General features: G+C 42.0%; 1 protein-coding gene across 3 annotated transcripts in view; it reads left to right on the top strand.

The window, feature by feature from the left end:
- The window catches only part of APBA2 (amyloid beta precursor protein binding family A member 2), a 435,861-nt gene that overhangs the window by 365,923 nt on the left and 48,966 nt on the right, over positions 1–20,972 (top strand). For all 3 annotated transcript variants that reach the window (XM_056572513.1, XM_056572512.1, XM_056572511.1), the window contains 3 exons: positions 10,086–10,265; positions 10,352–10,564; positions 19,513–19,632. In XM_056572513.1, the coding sequence (XP_056428488.1) occupies positions 10,086–10,265; positions 10,352–10,564; positions 19,513–19,632 (513 nt within the window). The remainder of the gene's footprint in view (positions 1–10,085; positions 10,266–10,351; positions 10,565–19,512; positions 19,633–20,972) is intronic.

Below are 20,972 nucleotides of genomic sequence, written 5' to 3'. Positions count from 1 at the left end.
CTATCCCCACCGCAATCTCCGTGCAGCACCTGCATTCTATCACGTCACGCCTTTGCATAGGGAGTAAGATGTCTTTGGCCGGATTAACCCTTTAAAATGTCCACTTTATTATTCCCTTTAAAAGCAGCAAAAAAAAAGGTGAGGTGCAACAGACATGACAACGGTGAACAAATACTCCTCCTATTTTTTTAACGTTTCCTCATAGATGATTAAGACCTGTTAGGGCGGAAATGCATCAGAGAGGAGGTTTACAACGGTAAACAACTTTACTTAAAGGGGTGGTCCAGTGCTGAAAAATGTATCCCCTATCCTAAGGATTGGGGATACATTTCAGATTGTGGGTAGTCCAACCGCTGGGGCCCCCCGCAATCTCCTGTATAGGGCCCTGGCTTGCTGGCCAGATAGCGGGTGTCAACCACCGCATGAAGTGGCGGCTGACACACCCCCTCAATACATTGCTATGGCAGAGCCGGATATTGCCGAAGGCAGCTCTCTGGCTCTGCCATAGAATTGTATTGAAGGGGCGTGTCAGCCGCCGCTTCATGCAGTGGTCAACAAGACCCCTTCCCGCGGGCTGCTGTGCCCCCCCCCCCCCCCCGTACAGGAGATCATGGGGGGCCCCAGCGGTCAGACCCCCCCGCGATCTGAAACTTATCCCTTATCCTTAGGATAGGGGATAAGTTTTTCAGCACTGGATATCTCCTTTATCTTTCCTGCTCAAATCTAACAAATTAGAATTGCTTTGGTACAGCTTAAAAATGTTTACAGCTTTTTAGACAGAAGAATGAATATTTGGACACTATCTCTTAAAAGTCTACAACGAGACCACTGATTTGAGTGAGTAATGCATCATTTTACTCACCCGCACTATAACCCTCTGTATTGAAATTAGTGCAGGCGAACTGGCTGTCTGATTCACCTAAAAACTAGTAGTGCTCAGCTTAAACAAGTTCTAGCATTGGCACCTCAAAACTAAATAATGTTAAGGAGTTGTACAGTTGTTTTTTTTTTTTCGTAACAAAAGTTACAGTTTGTACAAAAATCCTGTACTTACCTCCTTTGCTCCTCTGCAACCTCCATTATCACGGAACCCGGTCTCCATTGCTGCCAAGTTGTTACCAGATACATTTATTGCACTGGGGAGATGTCTAGCGGAAAAACATTTTGGTGCCCATAGTAACCAATCACAGTATAGCATTAAAGACCTTGTTTGTGAATTTGGCTGTCTGGGCATGCTGGGAGTTGTAGCTTTGCAACAGCTGAAAATCACTGATCTAGAGGCAGTGCTGCTCCGACCTTCCCTGAGCTCAAACATTTATTCCTGTGCATTCTATCCTGACAGTATGGTTGAACAATATCGGCCTAATGAGAATCTTGTATGAATGAGATAAGAACGATTTCTGTAAACTTGCTAAAATTAAACAAGATTGGTAGAAGGAAATGATGTTGCTATAATTGTATTACTATTATAATCATGTCCACTTGTTACAGAAAGCTTAATGATTGTATAATAAGACATTCTGCAAATTTCCTATATAGATCACATATTCAGGGCTGGGATATCGATTACCATGAGTGACCCATCTGGGTTGAGTTCTTTGTCCGCAGGGCCTGTTTGCACTATTTTGTGAGGGGTGAAGCCTATACCTAGCACATAATAGTATTTTTCAGCCAAAAATGCCCCAAAAAAGTCCATTTTGTCGCACTGCGTTTTTTCCTTGAAAAAGTCAAGAGGAAACTGCAAAATGCCATATCCACTTGGCGCTTTTAGTTTGGCGTTTTTTTTTATCCTTTCAGCATTTTTCAGCCTTTTTTAATTCAGTAGACGATTTTCAAAAACAACTTCTTGTTGAGACTTTGGCGTTTTTTTTGGGAAAACCTTGACGTTTTCTTCCCATAGAGGTCAATGGGAGTCACAATCGCCCAAAAAAAAGCCATGTGGGTTTTAACATTGGCATTTTTGCAGGCGGTTTTTATTCTTTTTTTTACTTTAGCAATCCAAAAAAGGGATGGAGTTAGCTTTTTTTTATTACATTTTGTAGGGTACCATTTAAAAAAAAAAAAAAAAAAAACATGCAGTAGTGATGTAAAAAATTGTAGGTAACGAAATGTATGTTTTTAGAACAAAATCTTTATAAATTTTCAATCAGGGAACAATTTATGTGAGCGGGCAGGGACATAAAAATGTAGCCAGCAATATAAAAAGTTTATAAAGGGATAAAGGGGCCATGTAATTGTAAAAATAATATATTTTGTGAAACTTTTTATTAATAATGTATTTTAATAATTTATAAAGTGTGTTTTATTATTACTACTTTACAACTTAATTCTCTCTATGTTTGACATTATTTAGGTACTACTACTACTCCCAACATGGAACAGACTGTTCCATGCTGGGAGCTGTAGTACCTGATAGCACTGAGAGTTGTGATTGGCTGGATGGTGCCAGCCAATCACAACTCTCAGCGGCATATATGAATCTGTAATGTGAAGAGAACTTCACATCACAGCCAAGTGCAGTGCCAGGCAGGGGAGCGGAGAGGTGCGGTGTGCCGCCCAATTCTCCAGATTATAAAGGGCGATCGCAATGGGTGTCAGGAGTGACACCCACTGCGATCTGTCTATTAGTGCAGTTATTACAGCTCCCAGCATGGAGCAGAATGTTCTCCATGTTGGGAGCAGTAGTACCTGCAGTAAGGGACAGATCGCAGCAGGTGTCACTCTTGACACCTGTTGTGATCGTCATTTATATTGCTGAAATGCGGAGCGGCTCTCTGCAGTGCTCCGCATCTCTGATCTGTACTCTGGCAAGTGATGTGTATAGAAATTCACATAACTGATTTATATATGCTGCTCAGAGCTGTGATTGGCTGGCACCATTTGGCCAATCACTGCTCTGAGCAGCAAATATGAATTAGTGATGTGAATTTCTATTCACATCACTCGCCGGCCAGAGTACAGAGTAGAGATGCGGAGCACTGCAGCGTGCCACTCCGCATCTCAGTAATATAAAGGACGATCGCAACAGATGTCAGAAGTGGCACCTGGGGCGATCTGTCCTTAGTCCAGTTACTACAGCTTCCAGCATGGAACAGTCTGGTCCATGCTGGGAGTAGAAGTAGTACCTAAATGATGTCAAAAATACAGAGAATAAAGTTGAAAAGTAGTAAAAATAAAACACTTTATAAAACAAATTATTTAAATACATTATTAATAAAAAGTTTCATAAAAATATATTATTTTTACAATTACATGTCCCCTTTATACATTTTTTATATTGTCGGCTACATTTTTATGTCCCTTACCGCTTACATAAATTGGGAAATTAATAAAAATTTTGTTCTAAAAAAAAAAATTATTCCCTACAATTTTTTCCATTCCTACTGCATCATTTTAAAATTTTTTTTTGGTACCCAACAAAATTCTGAAAAAAACGCCCGCAGGGAAACTGCCAAAGGGACAAAAAATGCAATGTCCACACAAAAGTAAAAACTCCAAAAAAAATTCCGAAAAAACACAGAAAAAATAAGTGCTAGTTGTTCTGGAGTTTTTTCTGCGTTTTATACCCTAAAAAAACGCAAGACAAAAACCTCAGTGGAATCCTAGCCTAATGGAAAGTTGATTGGGACTGTACACTCAACATATCAACTGCAACCTTGAACTCTTACCTCAATATGCCTGAGAAATTTAGCAAAAATGTACTTATCCCCTATCCTGGGGTCCAACCGCTAGGACCCTTCGCAATCTCCGGAATGGGACCCGGAGCTCCTTGAGGAGCTCGTGATGCAGACGGCACACGCTCTTTTTATTTTAATGGGGGTGCCAAAAATTCACGAGTACAGCATTTGGGCCTAATCTGCACTCCCATAAAAAATGAATGGAGCACATGTTGTCTACTGGTAGACGATACACGCTCCTCACTGAGAGAGTTGGGGGGTCCCAGCGGTTGAACCTCTGTGGATAGGGGATAAGTGATTTTTTGATAGAATTCTTCTTTAACATTATTATTAAGATTATTATTATTGCTCCATTCTTAAGGTTTTAATTGTTTCCTGATTTATAATCTTTGCTTGCTTTGCTGTCAATGAATGGAAACATTTGGGATGATTCATAAATAGTCTCAAATTTAAACAGCGTAAAGGGTTACTCCACCCCTAGACATCTTAGGACAGGGCATACAAGGTCTGACCGCTGAGGTCCAGCCACTGGGACCCCCAGCAATCTTTATGCAGGCACCCTGGTGTTCTGATTACTGGGTTCGGTCAACTGTGGTCAAGACATCATGCCACACCCCCTCTAGACATCACACCACGCCCACTCCATCCTTGTCTATGGAGGTGTGGCATGATGTCACGAGCACGGCTGCCCGAACCCAGTGTTTTGAACATAATGTTCAGAATGCCGTGGGTGCCTGCACGGAGATCGCGGGGGTCCAGCAGCTGTGTCCCACCCTTTGGATAAGGGATAAGATGTCTACGGGTGGTGGGGGGTTGGGGCTCCTTTTCTTATTCTGCTACAGTGTATCAGTGCAGGTATTAGTCTGGAGTCTGGGATGTTTAACTCGAAGAGGACATCCTAGATTGGGTGTAGTATAGCAGTATAGCAAGCTCTCAGTTATAAAAAAAATATTTCTAAATCAAATTGTAAATTACTTCTACTTAAAAAAGCTGTGTGCCCTAGAGGAAGCTGTGTGCCCTAGAGGAAGTTATGTAGGTCTTTCCAATTCGACAGCGTGCTCCATGCTGCCTCCTCTGCCTAAGTTGTGAACTCTTTAAGTGCAGAAGAAACCCCCCCCAGAACAAACTTCTCTGATCTCCTCTCTGGACAGTTCCTGATATGGACAGAGGTGGCAGCAGGGAGCACTGTGTCTATTAGAAAGAACTACACAACTTCATCAGGGAAATACAGAAGCTGATAAGTACTGGAAGAGTTACATTTTATGGAAATAAGTAATTTACAAATCTGTATTACTTTCTGCCACCAGTTGATTTTTTTCTCCAAAATTCCCATGTGAAATAGTTTTGCCTAGAAGTATATCCAAATGAATCTATTCCAAAACAAGAAGCAGAGAGCCAGAAAACTGTAAGAAACTAAAACACAAAAGTATCTTAGTAACAATACTGTCACCAATCCATGTATATTTGAACTAAAACATCCCTGAAAGAGAAATAATTTTAGCTAGAATCAGGTTAGTGATTCATTACAAATTGGTCGCTGCCGCAGATGACGGCGGATGGTGGCATGCATATAAGGTAGACATGGCAACTATTGTATAGTAAAACTACAAGTCTCAGCATGAGTCATAATGGAATAATGTAGCAAGGCTAGATGGTACATTATACTGCTATAAATGCAACATTATTATAGGCAGGTGATAAGAAATGTCCTCCCCCACAGGCTGGAAAATGCATAGCAAGAAAATCCAAGGAAAGTTTCACACTGCGATAAAGGGGTGGTGCTGGTTTTGAAAGAATTTAGCTCTATTTTTCTACTATCGAAAAGCCTTTAAACGGGCACTCCTTAGGGAAAAAAAAAAAATCAAATCATCTGGTGCCAGAAAGTTATACATAGTTGAAAATGACTTCTATTTTAACGTCTTAATCCTTCCAGTACTTATCGGCTGCTGTATGCTCTAGAGGAAGTTGTGTAGTTCTTTCCAGCCTGACCTCAGTGCTTTCTGCTGACACCTTTGTCCATGTCAGAAACTGCCCAGAGCAGAAGCAAACTCCTGCTTCAATCTGTTCCTGGCACAGACAGTGGTGTCAGTAGAGAGCACAGTGGTCAGACTGGAAAGAACTTCACAACTTCCTCTAGAGCAGTGGTCTTCAACCTGCAGACCTCCAGATGTTGCAAAACTACAACTCCCAGCATGCCCGGAAAACCACTGCTTTAGAGCAAATAGCAGCTGATAAGTACTGGAAGGATTAGGATTTAAATAAAAGTAATTTACAAATCTGTTTAACTTACTGGCACCGGTTGATTTGAAAACATTTCTTTTCCTCTGGAATAACGCTTTAAGTAGAATCCATCTGAGGTATAGTTATGCCACGTGGCACTTTAGTGGCATACATAAGGTCCCATAGTAATAGCGCATATACTGGAATAATTGCGCTTAATGGAATAGCATAGACAACACTTCTCCATCCAGTAGACCCTGCTGTATATGTCCTGAATGGAGGCCAAAATTATATCATTTTGGCGTTCATCAGGTTTATGGGTCTATGGATCCATTTAAAGGGGTACTCCGGTGATAAACTTTTTTTTTTTTTTTTTATCAACTGGTGCCAGAAAGTAAAACAGATTTGTAAATGACTTATATTAAAAAAATCTTAATCCTTCCAGTACTTAATAGCTGCTGAATACTACAGTGGAAATTCTTTTCCGTTTGAAACACAGAGCTGTCTGCTGACATCATGAGCACAGTGCTCTCTGCTGACATCTCTGTCCATTTTAGGAACTGTCCAGGGTAAAAGGAAATCCCCATAGCAAACATATGCTGTTCTGGACAGTTCATAAAATGGACAGAGATGTCAGCAGAGAGCACTGTGGTCATGATGTCAGCAGACAGATCTGTGTTTCAAAAAGAAAAGAATTTCCGCTGTAGTATTCAGCAGCTAATAAGTACAGGAAGGATTAAGATTTTTTAATAGAAGTCATTTACAAATCTGTTTAACTTTCTGGCACCAGTTGATTTAAAAAAAAAAAAAAAAAGTTTTTCATAGGAGTACCCCTTTAACATTTCCCAGAAGAACACACTGTACACTGTGTTAAACTAACCATAGATCCTCTATGGACCTGCAGTTATCTACAATGTGAACAAATCTGAGCACCTCTGTTTGCACGTAACCCGCAGGCTATACACACAGTGGCAAAAAACATGCTACAGGCAGACTCAGGCAGCCTCCAGCACTGAAGGAAACCCCTCACCTTCTCAGGCTGCAGATCATTGCACCTTATGTCATGCACCCCTGAAATGTTTCACCTTTGTGTGCAAAGATCTTCTCCCAGACAAGGAGCTACAGCAGTCACAGCAACAGCTTGTAAGGAGTCAGCATCTTCTCGGAGCCTTTTCTGGCACAGACTCTTATCATTCTCCATTTATCAGTAGACCAGTATGTGTGCACCAAAGGAAGATTTAGTACATCCCGTAACCTAGTAGATGGCTGGGTGAGCATCTCCCTAATGTATTGCATAGAGTTTAAACTTGACCCCCTGCTGGATAAACAGTGGCACTGCATGTGCTTTTTACCAGGGCTGGCTCTGCCTATAGGCAAAATAGGCAGCCGCATAGAGCACCCTCTGGATGGGGACGCCGCTCTGCCCGCCACAAGAAATTTAGACAGCCAGCATCTGAACCACCCGCTCAGCCAGCTCAGCGAGCAGCACCACCACCATAAGCCCCCCCCCATGTGTGTCACCCCAGTAGTAAGGTAATTACATAGGGAGGGGGTTTGTTACAGTGTGTCACCCCAGTCGTAAGGAGATTACATGAGGAGGGGGTTTAATACAGTGTATCACCCCAGTAGCAAGGTAATTACAGAAGGAGGGGGTTTGTTACAGTGTGTCACCCCAGTAGTAAGGAGATTACATGAGGAGGAGCTTTGTTACAGTGTGTCACCCCAGTAGCAAGGAGATTACATGTGAAGGAGGTTTGTTACAGTGTGTCACCCCAGTAGTAAGGAGATTACATGAGGAGGAGGTTTGTTACAGTGTGTCACCCCAGTAGTAAGGTAATTACAGAAGGAGGGGGTTTGTTACAGTGTGTCACCCCAGTAGTAAGGAGATTACATGAGGAGGAGCTTTGTTACAGTGTGTCACCCCAGTAGTAAGGAGATTACATGAGGAGGAGGTTTGTTACAGTGTGTCACCCCAGTAGTAAGGAGATTACATTAGGGAAGGGCTTGTTACAATATGTCACTTTAGCAGTAAGGAGATTACAAGAGGAGTAGGTTTGTGACAATGTGGCTCCTCAGTAGTAAAGTGATTACATGAAGAGGGGGTTTGTTACAATTTGCCACCTCAGTAGTAAAGAGATCACATGAGCAGGAGGTTTGTAACAGTGTGTCACCCCAGTAGTAAGGAGATTACATGAGGAGGAGCTTTGTTACAGTGTGTCACCCCAGTAGTAAGGAGATTACATGAGGAGGAGGTTTGTTACAGTGTGTCACCCCAGTAGTAAGGAGATTACATGAGGAGGAGGTTTGTTACAGTGTGTCACCCCAGTAGTAAGGTAATTACAGAAGGAGGGGGTTTGTTACAGTGTGTCACCCCAGTAGTAAGGAGATTACATGTGGATGAGCTTTGTTACAGTGTGTCACCCCAGTAGTAAGGAGATTACATGAGGAGGAGGTTTGTTACAGTGTGTCACCCCAGTAGTAAGGAGATTACATTAGTAGAGGGTTTGTTACAGTGTGTCTCCCCAGTAGAAAGGAGATTACATGAGGAGGGGGTTTGTTACAGTGTGTCACCCCAGTAGTAAGGAGATTACACAAGGGAAGGGCTTGTTACAATATGTAACTTTAGCAGTAAGGAGATTACAAGAGGAGTAGGTTTGTGACAATGGGGCTCCTCAGTAGTAAAGTGATTACATGAAAAGGGGGTTTGTTACAATTTGCCACCTCAGTAGTAAAGAGATCACATGAGCAGGAGGTTTGTAACAGTGTGTCACCCCAGTAGTAAGGTAATTACAGAAGGAGGGGGTTTGTTACAGTGTGTCACCCCAGTAGTAAGGAGATTACATGTGGATGAGCTTTGTTACAGTGTGTCACCCCAGTAGTAAGGAGATTACATGAGGAGGAGGTTTGTTACAGTGTGTCACCCCAGTAGTAAGGAGATTACATTAGTAGAGGGTTTGTTACAGTGTGTCTCCCCAGTAGAAAGGAGATTACATGAGGAGGGGGTTTGTTACAGTGTGTCACCCCAGTAGTAAGGAGATTACACAAGGGAAGGGCTTGTTACAATATGTCACTTTAGCAGTAAGGAGATTACAAGAGGAGTAGGTTTGTGACAATGGGGCTCCTCAGTAGTAAAGTGATTACATGAAAAGGGGGTTTGTTACAATTTGCCACCTCAGTAGTAAAGAGATCACATGAGCAGGAGGTTTGTAACAGTGTGTCACCCCAGTAGTAAGGAGATTACATGGGGAGGAGGTTTGTGACAATGTGGCTCTTCAGTTGTAAAGTGATTACATGAGGAGGGGTTTGTTACAGTGTGTCACCCCAGTATTAAGGCGATTACATGAGGAAGGGGCTTGTTACAGTGTGTCACCTCAGTAGTAAGGAGATTACATGAGGAGGGGGTTTGTTACAGTGTGTCACCCCAATAGTAAGGAGATTACATGAGGAGGGGGTTTGTTACAGTGTGTCACCCCAGTATTAAGGCGATTACATGAGGAAGGGGCTTGTTACAGTGTGTCACCTCAGTAGTAAGGAGATTACATGAGGAGGGAGATTGTTACAGTGTGTCACCCCAGTAGTAAGGAGATTACATGAGGAGGGGGTTTGTTACAGTGTGTCACCCCAGTAGTAAGGTGATTACATGAGGAGGGGGTTTGTTACAATATGTCACTTTAGCAGTGAGGAGATTACATGGGGAGGAGGTTTGTGACAATGTGGCTCTTCAGTATTAAAGTGATTACATGAGGAGGGGGTTTGTTACAGTGTGTCTCCCCAGTAGTACGGTAGGGCGTGTCAAAATGCAGAGATAATGGGCAGAGTCAAGAGGCGGCAAAATTAGCTTTTGCCTAGGGTGTAAAAAAATCCTTGCACAAGCCCTGCTTTTTACTCTGTATTGCAGGGTAGGAGCACAGTCTTATATAGGGGCACTTTGGAGACCATCTGGGACAGCAAACCAAATCTCCATTTTCCTTTGGTGGAGTGCAGTCATTACATATATTTAAAAGGCCAATTTTATCAGCGACATCTAGTGGCAGGAACATATTAAAACATTTTTTCCCCCTGGCACATACTATACAGCTACTGTATTACTTTTAGTAACAATTTTGTTTAATACAATTATGAACGGTTTAGGTTATTACAACTAAACTATAAAACGTATATGACATCATATTATTTTTTACCGCACAGGCCCAGCTCATTGCACAGTCAATTGGCCAAGCTTTCAGTGTTGCTTACCAGGAATTCTTACGAGCCAATGGGATCAACCCGGAAGACCTCAGTCAAAAAGAATATAGTGACATCATCAATACTCAAGAGATGTATAATGATGACCTCATACACTTCTCAAACTCGGAAAACTGCAAGGAGGTAAGTACTTTTATCTTATCGCTATAAAAAGACGCCTTTATGGACTCTTCTGTGACTTATCAGGGCTGTGATTTGCTTCTTTACAGCTTCAGGTGGAAAAGCTCAAGGGAGAGATATTGGGAGTTGTTATTGTGGAATCTGGATGGGGCTCAATACTTCCTACTGTAATACTAGCTAATATGATGAATGGGGGGCCTGCTGCACGCTCCGGAAAACTCAGCATTGGCGATCAAATCATGTCTATCAATGGAACAAGCTTGGTTGGCCTTCCTCTAGCAACATGTCAAGGTATTATTAAGGTATGTCACATGACCAGTCGATTCCACATCTTATTGTTTTATTATTCTTTAGGGATTTTTTACTTTGTGATCTATTCACAGTCACTGTCAACCAATATATACATATTTGCAGATTCCTATTTCTGTATTGCGACAGTCATCTGCAATTTCGCAGTAGACTGGCCAACCCTCCTATTATTGCAATTTGGTTACACCAGTGGTCTCAAACGGTGACCCTCCAGATGTTGCAAAACTTCAAACCCTTAACCCTTCCAATAATTATATGCTTCTGAAGTTGAGTTGTTGTTTTCTGTCTGGCAACATTGCTCTCTGCTGACATCTCTGCTTGTCTTGGGAACTGCACAGAGTAGAAGAGGTTTGCTATGGGGATTTGCTACTACTCTGGACAGTTCCCGAGACAGGTGTCATCAGAGAGCACTTAGACTAAGTTTCCACTTGGGTTTTTTTCTGGCAGTTTTTGAATACCTGCCACTGCAGTTTTTGAGCCAAAGTCAGAAGTGGATCCATAAGGGAGGAAAAGTGTAAGTCCTTCCTTTATATGTCCTATTCCTTTTGAATATATTTCTGGCTTTGACTGCAGTGGCAGTATTCCAAAAACTGCCTGAAAAAAAAAACAAGTGGAAACTTAGCCTTAGACAGAAAAGAACAACTCAACTTCAGCAGCTTATAAGTACTAAAATGATTAAGGTTTTTTAAATGAAGTAATTTACAGATCTGTTTAACTTTCTTGAGCCAGTTGATATATAAAAAAAAGTTTTTTCCTGATCAACCCTTTTAATTTAGAATTTTTTTCCACATGTTGTTATGTTGCGGCCTTGTGTTAAAGGGGAATAGAGATGAGCGAACTTACTTACAGTAAATTTGATTCGTCACGAACTTCTCGGCTCGGCAGTTGATGACTTATCCTGCGTAAATTAGTTCAGCCTTCAGGTGCTCTGGTCGGCTGGAAAAGGTGGATACATTCCTAGGAAAGAGTCTCCTAGGACTGTATCCACCTTTTCCAGCCCACCGGAGCACCTAAAAGCTGAACTAATTTATGCAGGAAAAGTCATCAACTGCCGAGCCGAGAAGTTTGTGACGAATCGAATTTACTGTAAGTTCGCTCATCTCTAAAGGGGAACTCTGGTGGGAAAAAAACGTTTTCAAATCAACTGGTGCCAGAAAGTTAAACAGATTTGTAAATTACTTCTATTTAAAAATCTTAATCCTTCCAGTACTTATCAGCTGCTGTATAATACAGAAATACTACAGAGAAATGTGTGAAGTTCTTTCCAGCCTGACCACAGTGCTCTCTGCTGACACCTCTGTCCATGTCAGGAACTGTCCAGAGCAGGAGAGGTTTTCTATGGGCATATGCTTCTAATCTGGACAGTTCCTGACATGGACAGAGGTGTTAGCAGAGAGCACTGTGGTCAGACAGAAAAGAAGAGCACAACTTTCTCTGTAGTATACAGCAGCTGGTAAGTACTGGAAGTGTTAAGATTTTTTTTATCGAAGTAATTTACAAATTTGCTTAACTTTCTTGTACCTTGTCTCCACCAGAGTTCCCCTTTAAAATAAAATAAAAAAAATCACGTTTCCTCCCATCATTCTGCACTTAATTCCTCAAAATGACAAATTGAAAACATAATTTTAGGTTGTTTTTCGGGGGGCAAATTTATCAAGAATGAAAAACTGAGATTTGACATGGACATAAGTATTCTGACCTTTATATATATATATATATATATATATATATATATATATATATATATCCCTTAAAATTTGGCTTTGGGACCTCCCATTCCTCTTGATCATCTCTGAGATGTTTCTACACCTTGATTGGAGTCATTTGTGTGACTTTTTGCTAAAGTGATTGTGACTAAAATGACTTTGGTACACCACACTTTCTTTTTTACTTTGTAGTGGTTGCTGATTTATGAAGTGCGGCTTTTCTAAAACAGTTGCAAGTTTGTCGTAACGCCCTCAATTACACCACAAACATACACCAGCCCAGACCTGGCTGTGGACAGTATTTATAAAAAAGAGTCGCTCAGTTTTTGCGCAAGGGGTTAAAAGTCTCAAAAATTTCACATACAAAGTGGTTTACTAAAGTGTACTACTGTTAAATAAATTTGGCGCACATACACATTTCCACCACAAAAAAAAGGTGTAGAAAAACTATTCCTCTACACCACCCTTGAAAAATGTCCCCCAGTGACCCTAACCTGTCCGCTTACGGCATCCATCCAACCCGACAGAGCTTCAGAGGATCTAAGAATGTCAGGAAAGAAAACTTAAATCCAGGTGTGCAAACCTTGTGGCATTAGCCCCAAGATATATATATTACCAAAATGTGTGTGGCTATCTGAGAACCACTATCATATGCTCAGTGTAAAACACCACCACCAAAAAACTAAATACCATACAAAAGGGATGTATGTAAAGAAAAACAATTTAATTTTATTGAGATATCACAAAACCTAAAAACATATCTTTAAAAAACATGTAAGGAATGGGTACTACAGATATATCAGACAGAAAAAACGAAGATGAGGGTTCTGCAGCGTAAAATTTCTCAGGTATAGATGGTTAATATAATGGGTAGTGGTCACACCATGTGGACCACTCCACCAGCAGGACATTCACTAAGAATGATAACCCAATGGTATCATAACACTTGTAAGTGCAATAGTGCAGTGTGCAAATATAATGCAAACAAATGACGAACTGTGACAGTAATGAAAACAGATTAATTGATATAGTATAAAAAGATAGGCTGACTGCAGCAAAAGTGATGTCTCTGCTGTAAGGGGCAGGGTAACAAAAAACGGCAACAGAAATACATAAATAATAGTACCAGGTTTGTCCCATGCATCCTTCCTCAAACACGTTTTCGCTCTTATGGCTTATGGCTTTCCTTAACTGCAGGTACTGCTACTCCCAACATGGAGCACACTCTACTCCATGCTGGGAGCTGTAGTACCTGCATTAATAGACAGATCGCAACAGATGTCAGAATTTACACTCGCTGCGATCTGTCTATTAATGCAGGTACTACAGCTCCCAGCATGGAGCAGAGTGTGCTCCATGTTGGAAGCAGTACCTGCAGTTAAAAACAGATCACAGCGGGTGTCACCCCTGAAACCTGATGTGATCATCCTATCTATTGCAGAGATTTGGTGCGGCTTTCTCCTGCGCTCCGCATCTCTGCACTATACCTCGGCCGGCCAATGATATAAATAGAACATCACTCATTCATATTTTCCGTTGAGATTGGCTGCAACCATCCGGGCCAATCCCCACTCTGGGCAGAAAATATAAATGAGTGATGTTCTATTCATATCACTGGCCGACCCGGAGTACAGAGCAGAGATGCGAGCGCTGTATAGAGCCGCTCAGCATCTCTGCTATATTATGGAGGATCGCATCAGGTGTTAGGAGTGAAACCCAGGGCAATCTGTCTATTAATACAGGTACTACTACTCCTATCATGGAACAGTCTGTTCCATGCTGGGAGTAGTAGTACTACCCAAAAAATGTAAAAAAAAAAATTAGAAAAAAAGTGAAACACACACACACAAGCTTTATTAAAAATTAATGCAAATCGCGTTATAAAAAAAATTGTTAAATACATTTTTTCCCATCCCTACTGCATCTTTTTTTTTTTTTTTTGGTACCCAATAAATTTTGAAAAGAAAACACCAAAGGGGCCAAAAATGCAATTTCCACACAAATGCAAAAACTGCACTGGTGCTGGGAGAATAATTAGTGCATGCACCATCTTTTTCTCCCCTATACTTATCTAAAACAAAGGAGCCCATTGTAATCAATGGGATCTGTTGTGACCCATCCCAATAATGTGCCCATTGTGACCCATCCCAATAATGGCCGTTAAAGGCCAAAAAAAAAAAGAGCCTAATGGACCCCTTACTGGCGGGTCACAATGGCAATGCGAAAGTGTCCTAAAGTGTCTAAATACACTTTCCTCTTATATGACTAAGGCCCCTTTCTTACTGCCAGTATTCCCCGTCAAATTTGTCCGCCAAACTCCCCCTTTTTTTTTGCAGTTTGATAGCCGTAATTTTGACGGGTCATAACGACCAATAACAGGTCCCGAGGGACCCCATTATACTCAATGGGGTCCATTGGGTGCCTTTATTTTCGGAGAGAATAGCGGGAGGTAAAGACGGTGCAAGCACTATTTTTTCTCAGACAACCAGCAGTGTGAATATAGCCTTACTCAGGATTAGAAAAACAGAGCTGTTTTATCCAAAAACAGCACCTCCTCTGTCCTCAGCTTGTGTGTGGTATTGCAGCTCCGTTCCATTGAAGTAAATGGAAGTTGTAATGCCACACAATCTGAGGACGGGTGTGGCACCGTTTTTTTTTAAAGAGATCAGCTATGCTTTTCTATTCCTGGATAACCCATTTAAAGGAAAACTGTCAGCAAGTTCACAAACACTAAACCCAATACACTGGGTTATAGTGTGGGTGAACAGGAGTCCATACAGGGGTCACTTACATTTTTTCTTGGGTTACCACTGAGTTTTTGTCCTGTAAAATCCCGTAATTCACCCCTTAGTTGGGCTCTGCAGGCGTGTCCCCCTGCCGACAGTCATACTTTGGATCCTGGAGAAAGGTGCCTAAGCCCGCCCCCCTTATTTGCATATGCATTTTCTTCAACTCCACGTCCTAGTGACATGGAGTCACATGCGCCCTTAACGCTGCGCTCTGTATCGCATGTGCTGAAGATTTTACGCAGCTCTCACGTCCTGATCACATGAGAGCTGTGCGTCCCCGAAGAGCGCTCTGCGCAGTATTACTGCGCATGCGCCGGGCCCTCGCTACTCCCGACTTCTGTTGAGAGGGCCCGGCACATGCGCAGTTACACTGCGCAGAGCGCTCTCCAGGTACGCACAGCTCTCATGTGATCAGGACGTGAGAGCTGTGTAAAATCTTCAGTTTTCCTTTAAATATATTTTCAAAAATGTTTCCATTTTTTTTAGGGGTTATGGACTGCATATCGATGGGGGAATTTAGCACAAGGCCACAACATAACAAAATGTGAAAAAAGTGAAAGAGTCTGAAGACTTTCCGAATGCCCTGTAAATGTTAAAAGGTCACATAGCTCAAAATATTTAGTAAACGAGACTGGTGCAACCATATTATCTATATATATGCTTATGGGTATTTTGTCATGAAACTGACTAAGATCAGTAATAAGATATATTAATATAAGTCAAGGGATATCTAAATGAAATGAATACATAAACTGTACCTAAACAAAATTATCATGGGCTTCCATCATTTTGCCTCATCTGCACTTTGAATGAAGCAGAAAGTACAGCCAGGGAAGATCGGAACATTGATAAAATGCTGTCTGCAGCCTCATACATAACATTAGTGAGGAACCTTGAATGGCTATTTGATATAACTGCTCTGAATTTTCCATTACAATGACTTGCCTTTGTTATATAAACAGAAAAAAAAATATCAAAACCCTATTCTGTCAGTAAGCCCTGTTCACATCTGCAATGGGCAACAGGTATGGACCTGCTGTGATACCCAACTGGTTTGGCTTTATGCCACATTCAGGAGCAGAGGGTATAGGGGGGTACCCTCTAGGTTTTCACCCTTCATCCTGCTCCAGTATGCGGAAGCTGGACTCCTGCTGATAGATGGTATAAGGTCACTTCCCTAATGTGGCCCTGGAGGGGATAGCAGCTTGCCAAGCATGTTAGGTGGCACCATTGCATAAGCACCAGTAGATGAGGCAAAAAAGCAAATCAGCCTGGATCAAGCACTGGAGAGTCGGCATGGTACACATGGATCAGGTAGAGGTGGTGTCAAGAACAGACAAGAGGGTTGAGGCAGGGGGAACAGATGCAAAAAACAAACAAAGGTGCTTCAGCTCACCACCACGTAGCAGTGCTTGGATCTATGGCCGGCAGGACATTCCAATGCAGAACAAACAAACCATGATCCAGCACTTGCAAAACGAATTAGCTTTATTGAAGGTCACATGACATGGATAAAACCAACCATATCATCAGACACGTTTCGAGCGCATGATAACAGACAAGAGGGTTGAGGCAGGGGGAACAGATACAAACAACAAACAAAGGTGCTCCAGCTCACCACCGCATAGGAGTGCTCGGATCTATGCCCGGCAGGACATTTCAAAGCAGAACAAACAAATGATGATCCAGCACTTGCAAAACGAAATAGCTTTATGAAATGTCACTGGACACGGATAAAACCAACCATATCACAGACGCGTTTCGAGCGCATGCACTCGAAACGCATCTGATGATATGGTTGGTTTTATCCGTGTCCAGTGACCTTCAATAAAGCTATTTCATTTTGCAAGTGCTGGATCATCGTTTATTTGTTCTTAATGGGCAACAGATACAGGAGGTGCCAGGTAAAGATGGAATCCAGAACATAGGCACAGGTAAACACATGGATATTGGGAACAGATTCAGCACACCTTCCCTATTGTTGCTCTGGAAGCACAGTAATGCTCAGACAAAAGGGAGTTGGAGGAATTGTCTTATATAGATCAAGCTATGGTAGGGGATGGAATAAGGATGTGTGCACTTGCCCTTTAAATCCTCAAAGCAAATGTTTATACTCCCTATGGGCCAGCCCAGAAAGTGCGGAGGCCGGAGCAGTGTAGTGATGGCTGAGGAGAGTGGAGGAGGCATGGACCAGGAGCTGGTGGGGTAAGCAGCAGTATGCCTTTGAGAGCAGCTTGTCGGCATTACAACATGTCAGGTTTCCATTGTTCTGCTCCTTTTTGGGGCCGAACAACAAAAATGATGCCGGTGCTACATCCACATCATGTCAGTCATCATCAGTGACAAAGTAGTCCTGCATGCTGTGCTATTAATTCCAGAACTTCCAATGCAGATGTGAATGAGGACTTACCTACAATAATGCCATCAATGTATACCTGATTGTCTAAAGAGGCAAATAGATAACGCAAAGCTGACACATAGTATTGATGTAGTAGAATAGACAGCAGGGTAAGGAAAAGGTAGGTTGTCATTAGAAATTGACGTGATTTATAGGTGCAGTACAGTCAGACGGAGTCACACATTTTACCCTTCACTGCTTTTCTTTATGGTGCTTTTACAGTATTTCATGTTGATCATGATTGATAACTACAGTGAATCTAAAGTAACAGCATCCAACAGAGTGTTTGTGCAAAAGGGTGTGAAAGATTATTCTTACCTATCAAAGTTGATGCAACGTTAGAACCCACACGAGGGTCTTTGGGGGAGATTTATCAAAACCTGTCCAGAGGAAAAGTTGCCGAGTTGCCCATAGCAACCAATCAGATTGCTTCTTTCATTTTTGAAAATGCCTCTGAGAAATGAAAGAAGCAATCTGATTTGTTGCTATGGGCAAGTTTTGATAAATCTCCCCCTTTACGTGTGGGCAAAAATGATGCAGCAAGTTGAAAGTAGAATTAATCTTTTATACCTTTTTGCGCGAGCACCTTGCTATTTTTGGTTAATGGTTGGTCTTATCCCGGGGTCGAGGACTTGGTAAATGTTTGTCATCCCTAAGGTCCCATTGATGGTCATTGCTTGGGTGTGCTGCAGACCGAATATATCTTTTTTTAACTCCATTACAGAAAAACAAAAAACTCATCTTGTCACCCATGGTCTTCTCAAATGGGTGATTTTGTACAGATATCACTTTTATTTGATGAAATATTCTTTAGGGTCAAACATTCCATTTCATTTTGGCTACATCTGCCGTTATGGTTGAAGAAACCTCTCTGTATCCCCATAAGTACAGTACACAAAGGCAGGAGTATATATTTAGGGAATATAGAGACAAAAGTGGGACATTTTTTATGTTTAGATTTTTGGAACATCGTATATAAATAAAGCTCTGTCCATTTTTGGTCCTCTGGATTTATTAAGTAAATCCAGTGACTTTGTGGCTGCCGTTGCACCTTGTGCACAAATATACACTGCATTGAAGTGTATATATTTCTGCTACTTAAAGTGTCACAAGTGTTGCCCTAAAATTGCATGTGAGAAGGGCATGCAAGGCTGAGCCCCCCTCCAGCCTCCTTTACGCCACCTTGGTGTAAGCGGCACAGACCCTCTAAAGTCCCACATTTGTAAGCAGACTTTACAGGGTCTGCACCACAGGTGTGCTTGATAAATATTCCCCCAAGAATTATAAATTGTTTACCCTGCTAAACCCACTTTATAGATGTAGCGGTACCTGTGTCTTTCCATACAGTCAGCTTGGTGAAACTGGAAATAAGAGCTTGAGCTTGCGTGATGGCTTCAGGGGGATGTTTTTGCGTAGATTGCTGGCTGTAACCACACAGGTCAATCAGATGTGTCTTATGTTTTCCTTACATATGTCTACAGGACTCATATTGTACCATATGTTATGAGGTTAATTCTGATACATTCTTGATAGGGGAACTCCAGATTTGAACAAATGGCAATCTGGAGATTTCTGATAAAGTTTAGCCAATGCTGATTTTTTTTTCATGGTGTACTTAAAATGTTCTTTAAATGAAATAAATAAAAAAATCGAGAGAGGACGGCACCTACTGATGTGTGCTGGTGCTCGTCACCTGTGGATTTAGTGCGAATTGCGCTCAAATACTAAATTCACAGCTGAATGTTCATATGTTCTCTATGGGGAAAGGAGGGGTAAGCCACAGCCAGACAGCTCCCACAACAATAGGGTTGGGCAGTTAGAATTCAGCATGTCCGACCCTTCCCCTTCCCACCAAAGTCTGTCAGGTGACCGACAGGCCGCCATACACCTAACAACCCCTTTAACAATGGCAGTTATTAATATGATTTAACATTTGAAGCCACCATATACAAAGTGTATTCTTCACTTTTCAGTAAGATTTACATATATTATAGATAAGTCACTTGATTCCATCTGTCTGCAATGTTCTATCACTTTCTCTTCTGCAGGGACTTAAGAATCAAACACAACTGAAGCTGAATATTGTCAGCTGCCCCCCTGTCACCACCGTCCTTATCAAGAGACCTGACCTGAAGTACCAGCTGGGGTTCAGTGTGCAGAATGGAATTGTAAGTACGAACTTTCTATTGGCCTTTGTTCTGCTTAGTTCCAGCAATATATCATTACGTAGTGTTACTGTTTCATTCCGCCAACCCTACTCAAAAAGTTTACTATATGTTTTATGAAACATTAAGTGCAAACACAAACTATTATACAGTATATGGCATGAGATAGCTTACTGTATGAGCATAAACTATTTCAAATGTTAAAGACAGAAATATGTGACCTTACTGTATAACATCTTCCAATAATTTATAGAATGTATTTCAGGGCTCGACAAATTCTCGGTGCCTGGTTGCCATGGCGACTAAGAATTTACCCCTGGTGTCTAGGTGTTTGTCAGCCGAGGTACTGGAAATACTATTAGGTTATGTTCACACAGCGGAAAATGTGCGGACATACCACACATTTGCTTGTTTTGCAGGCATTAAAGGGGTACTCCACCCCTAGACATCTTATCCCCTATCCAAAGGATAGGGGAAAAGATGTCTGATCGCGGGGGTCCCGCCACTGGGGACCCCCGCAATATTGCATGCGACACCCACCTATTTCTTGTCCGGAAGCGCTGGAGGGTCTGGGTCGCGACCACGGGAACGGAAGTCTGTGACATCACGACTCCGCCCCCGTGTGACGTCACGCCCCGTCCCCTCAATGCAAGTCTATGGGAGGGGGTGTGATGTCACGAAGGACGGAGCCGTGATGTAACGATGCTCCGGCCCCTGTATTGCCCGTCATTACGTGCAGAGCGAACTCGCTCTGTGCTGTAATGATAGCGCAGTGCCGCAGCGGGGATCCCGGGGCTCCCCAGCAGCGGGACCGCGGCGATCTGACATCCTATCCCCTATCCTTTGGATAGGGGATAAGATGTCTAGGGGCGGAGTACCCCTTTAAGTACACACTCCCAGGTGGATTTTCTTTCCCTATGTGCATGACCTTAAATTTATCTGAGTTAAACCTATCCAGATCCATTTGTAACAGTTCACTGTCCTCTATTATGTTAACACCTTTACAGAGCTTGGTATCATCTGCAAAGATTGCTACTTTACTATACAATCCCTCTATGACATCATTAAAACTGACCCCTGTGGTACCCCACTAGTAACAATCACCCAATCAGAATAAGTACCATTAATAACCACCCTCTGTTTCCTATGACTGAGCCAGTTACTTACCCACTTACACACATTCTCCCCCAGCCCAATCCCTCTCATTCTATGCACCAATCTTTTATGTGGCACTGTATCATAACATCAGGTTAGTTTGACAAGACTGATCCCTCATAAAGCCATGCTGATATGGGGTCATACATTTATTTTTATCAAGATACTCCAAAATAGCAGCCCTTAGG

This window comes from Hyla sarda, chromosome 4, assembly GCF_029499605.1.
Source record: "Hyla sarda isolate aHylSar1 chromosome 4, aHylSar1.hap1, whole genome shotgun sequence".
Lineage (NCBI taxonomy): Eukaryota > Metazoa > Chordata > Amphibia > Anura > Hylidae > Hyla > Hyla sarda.
This window is presented reverse-complemented; position numbering and strand designations above follow the sequence as displayed.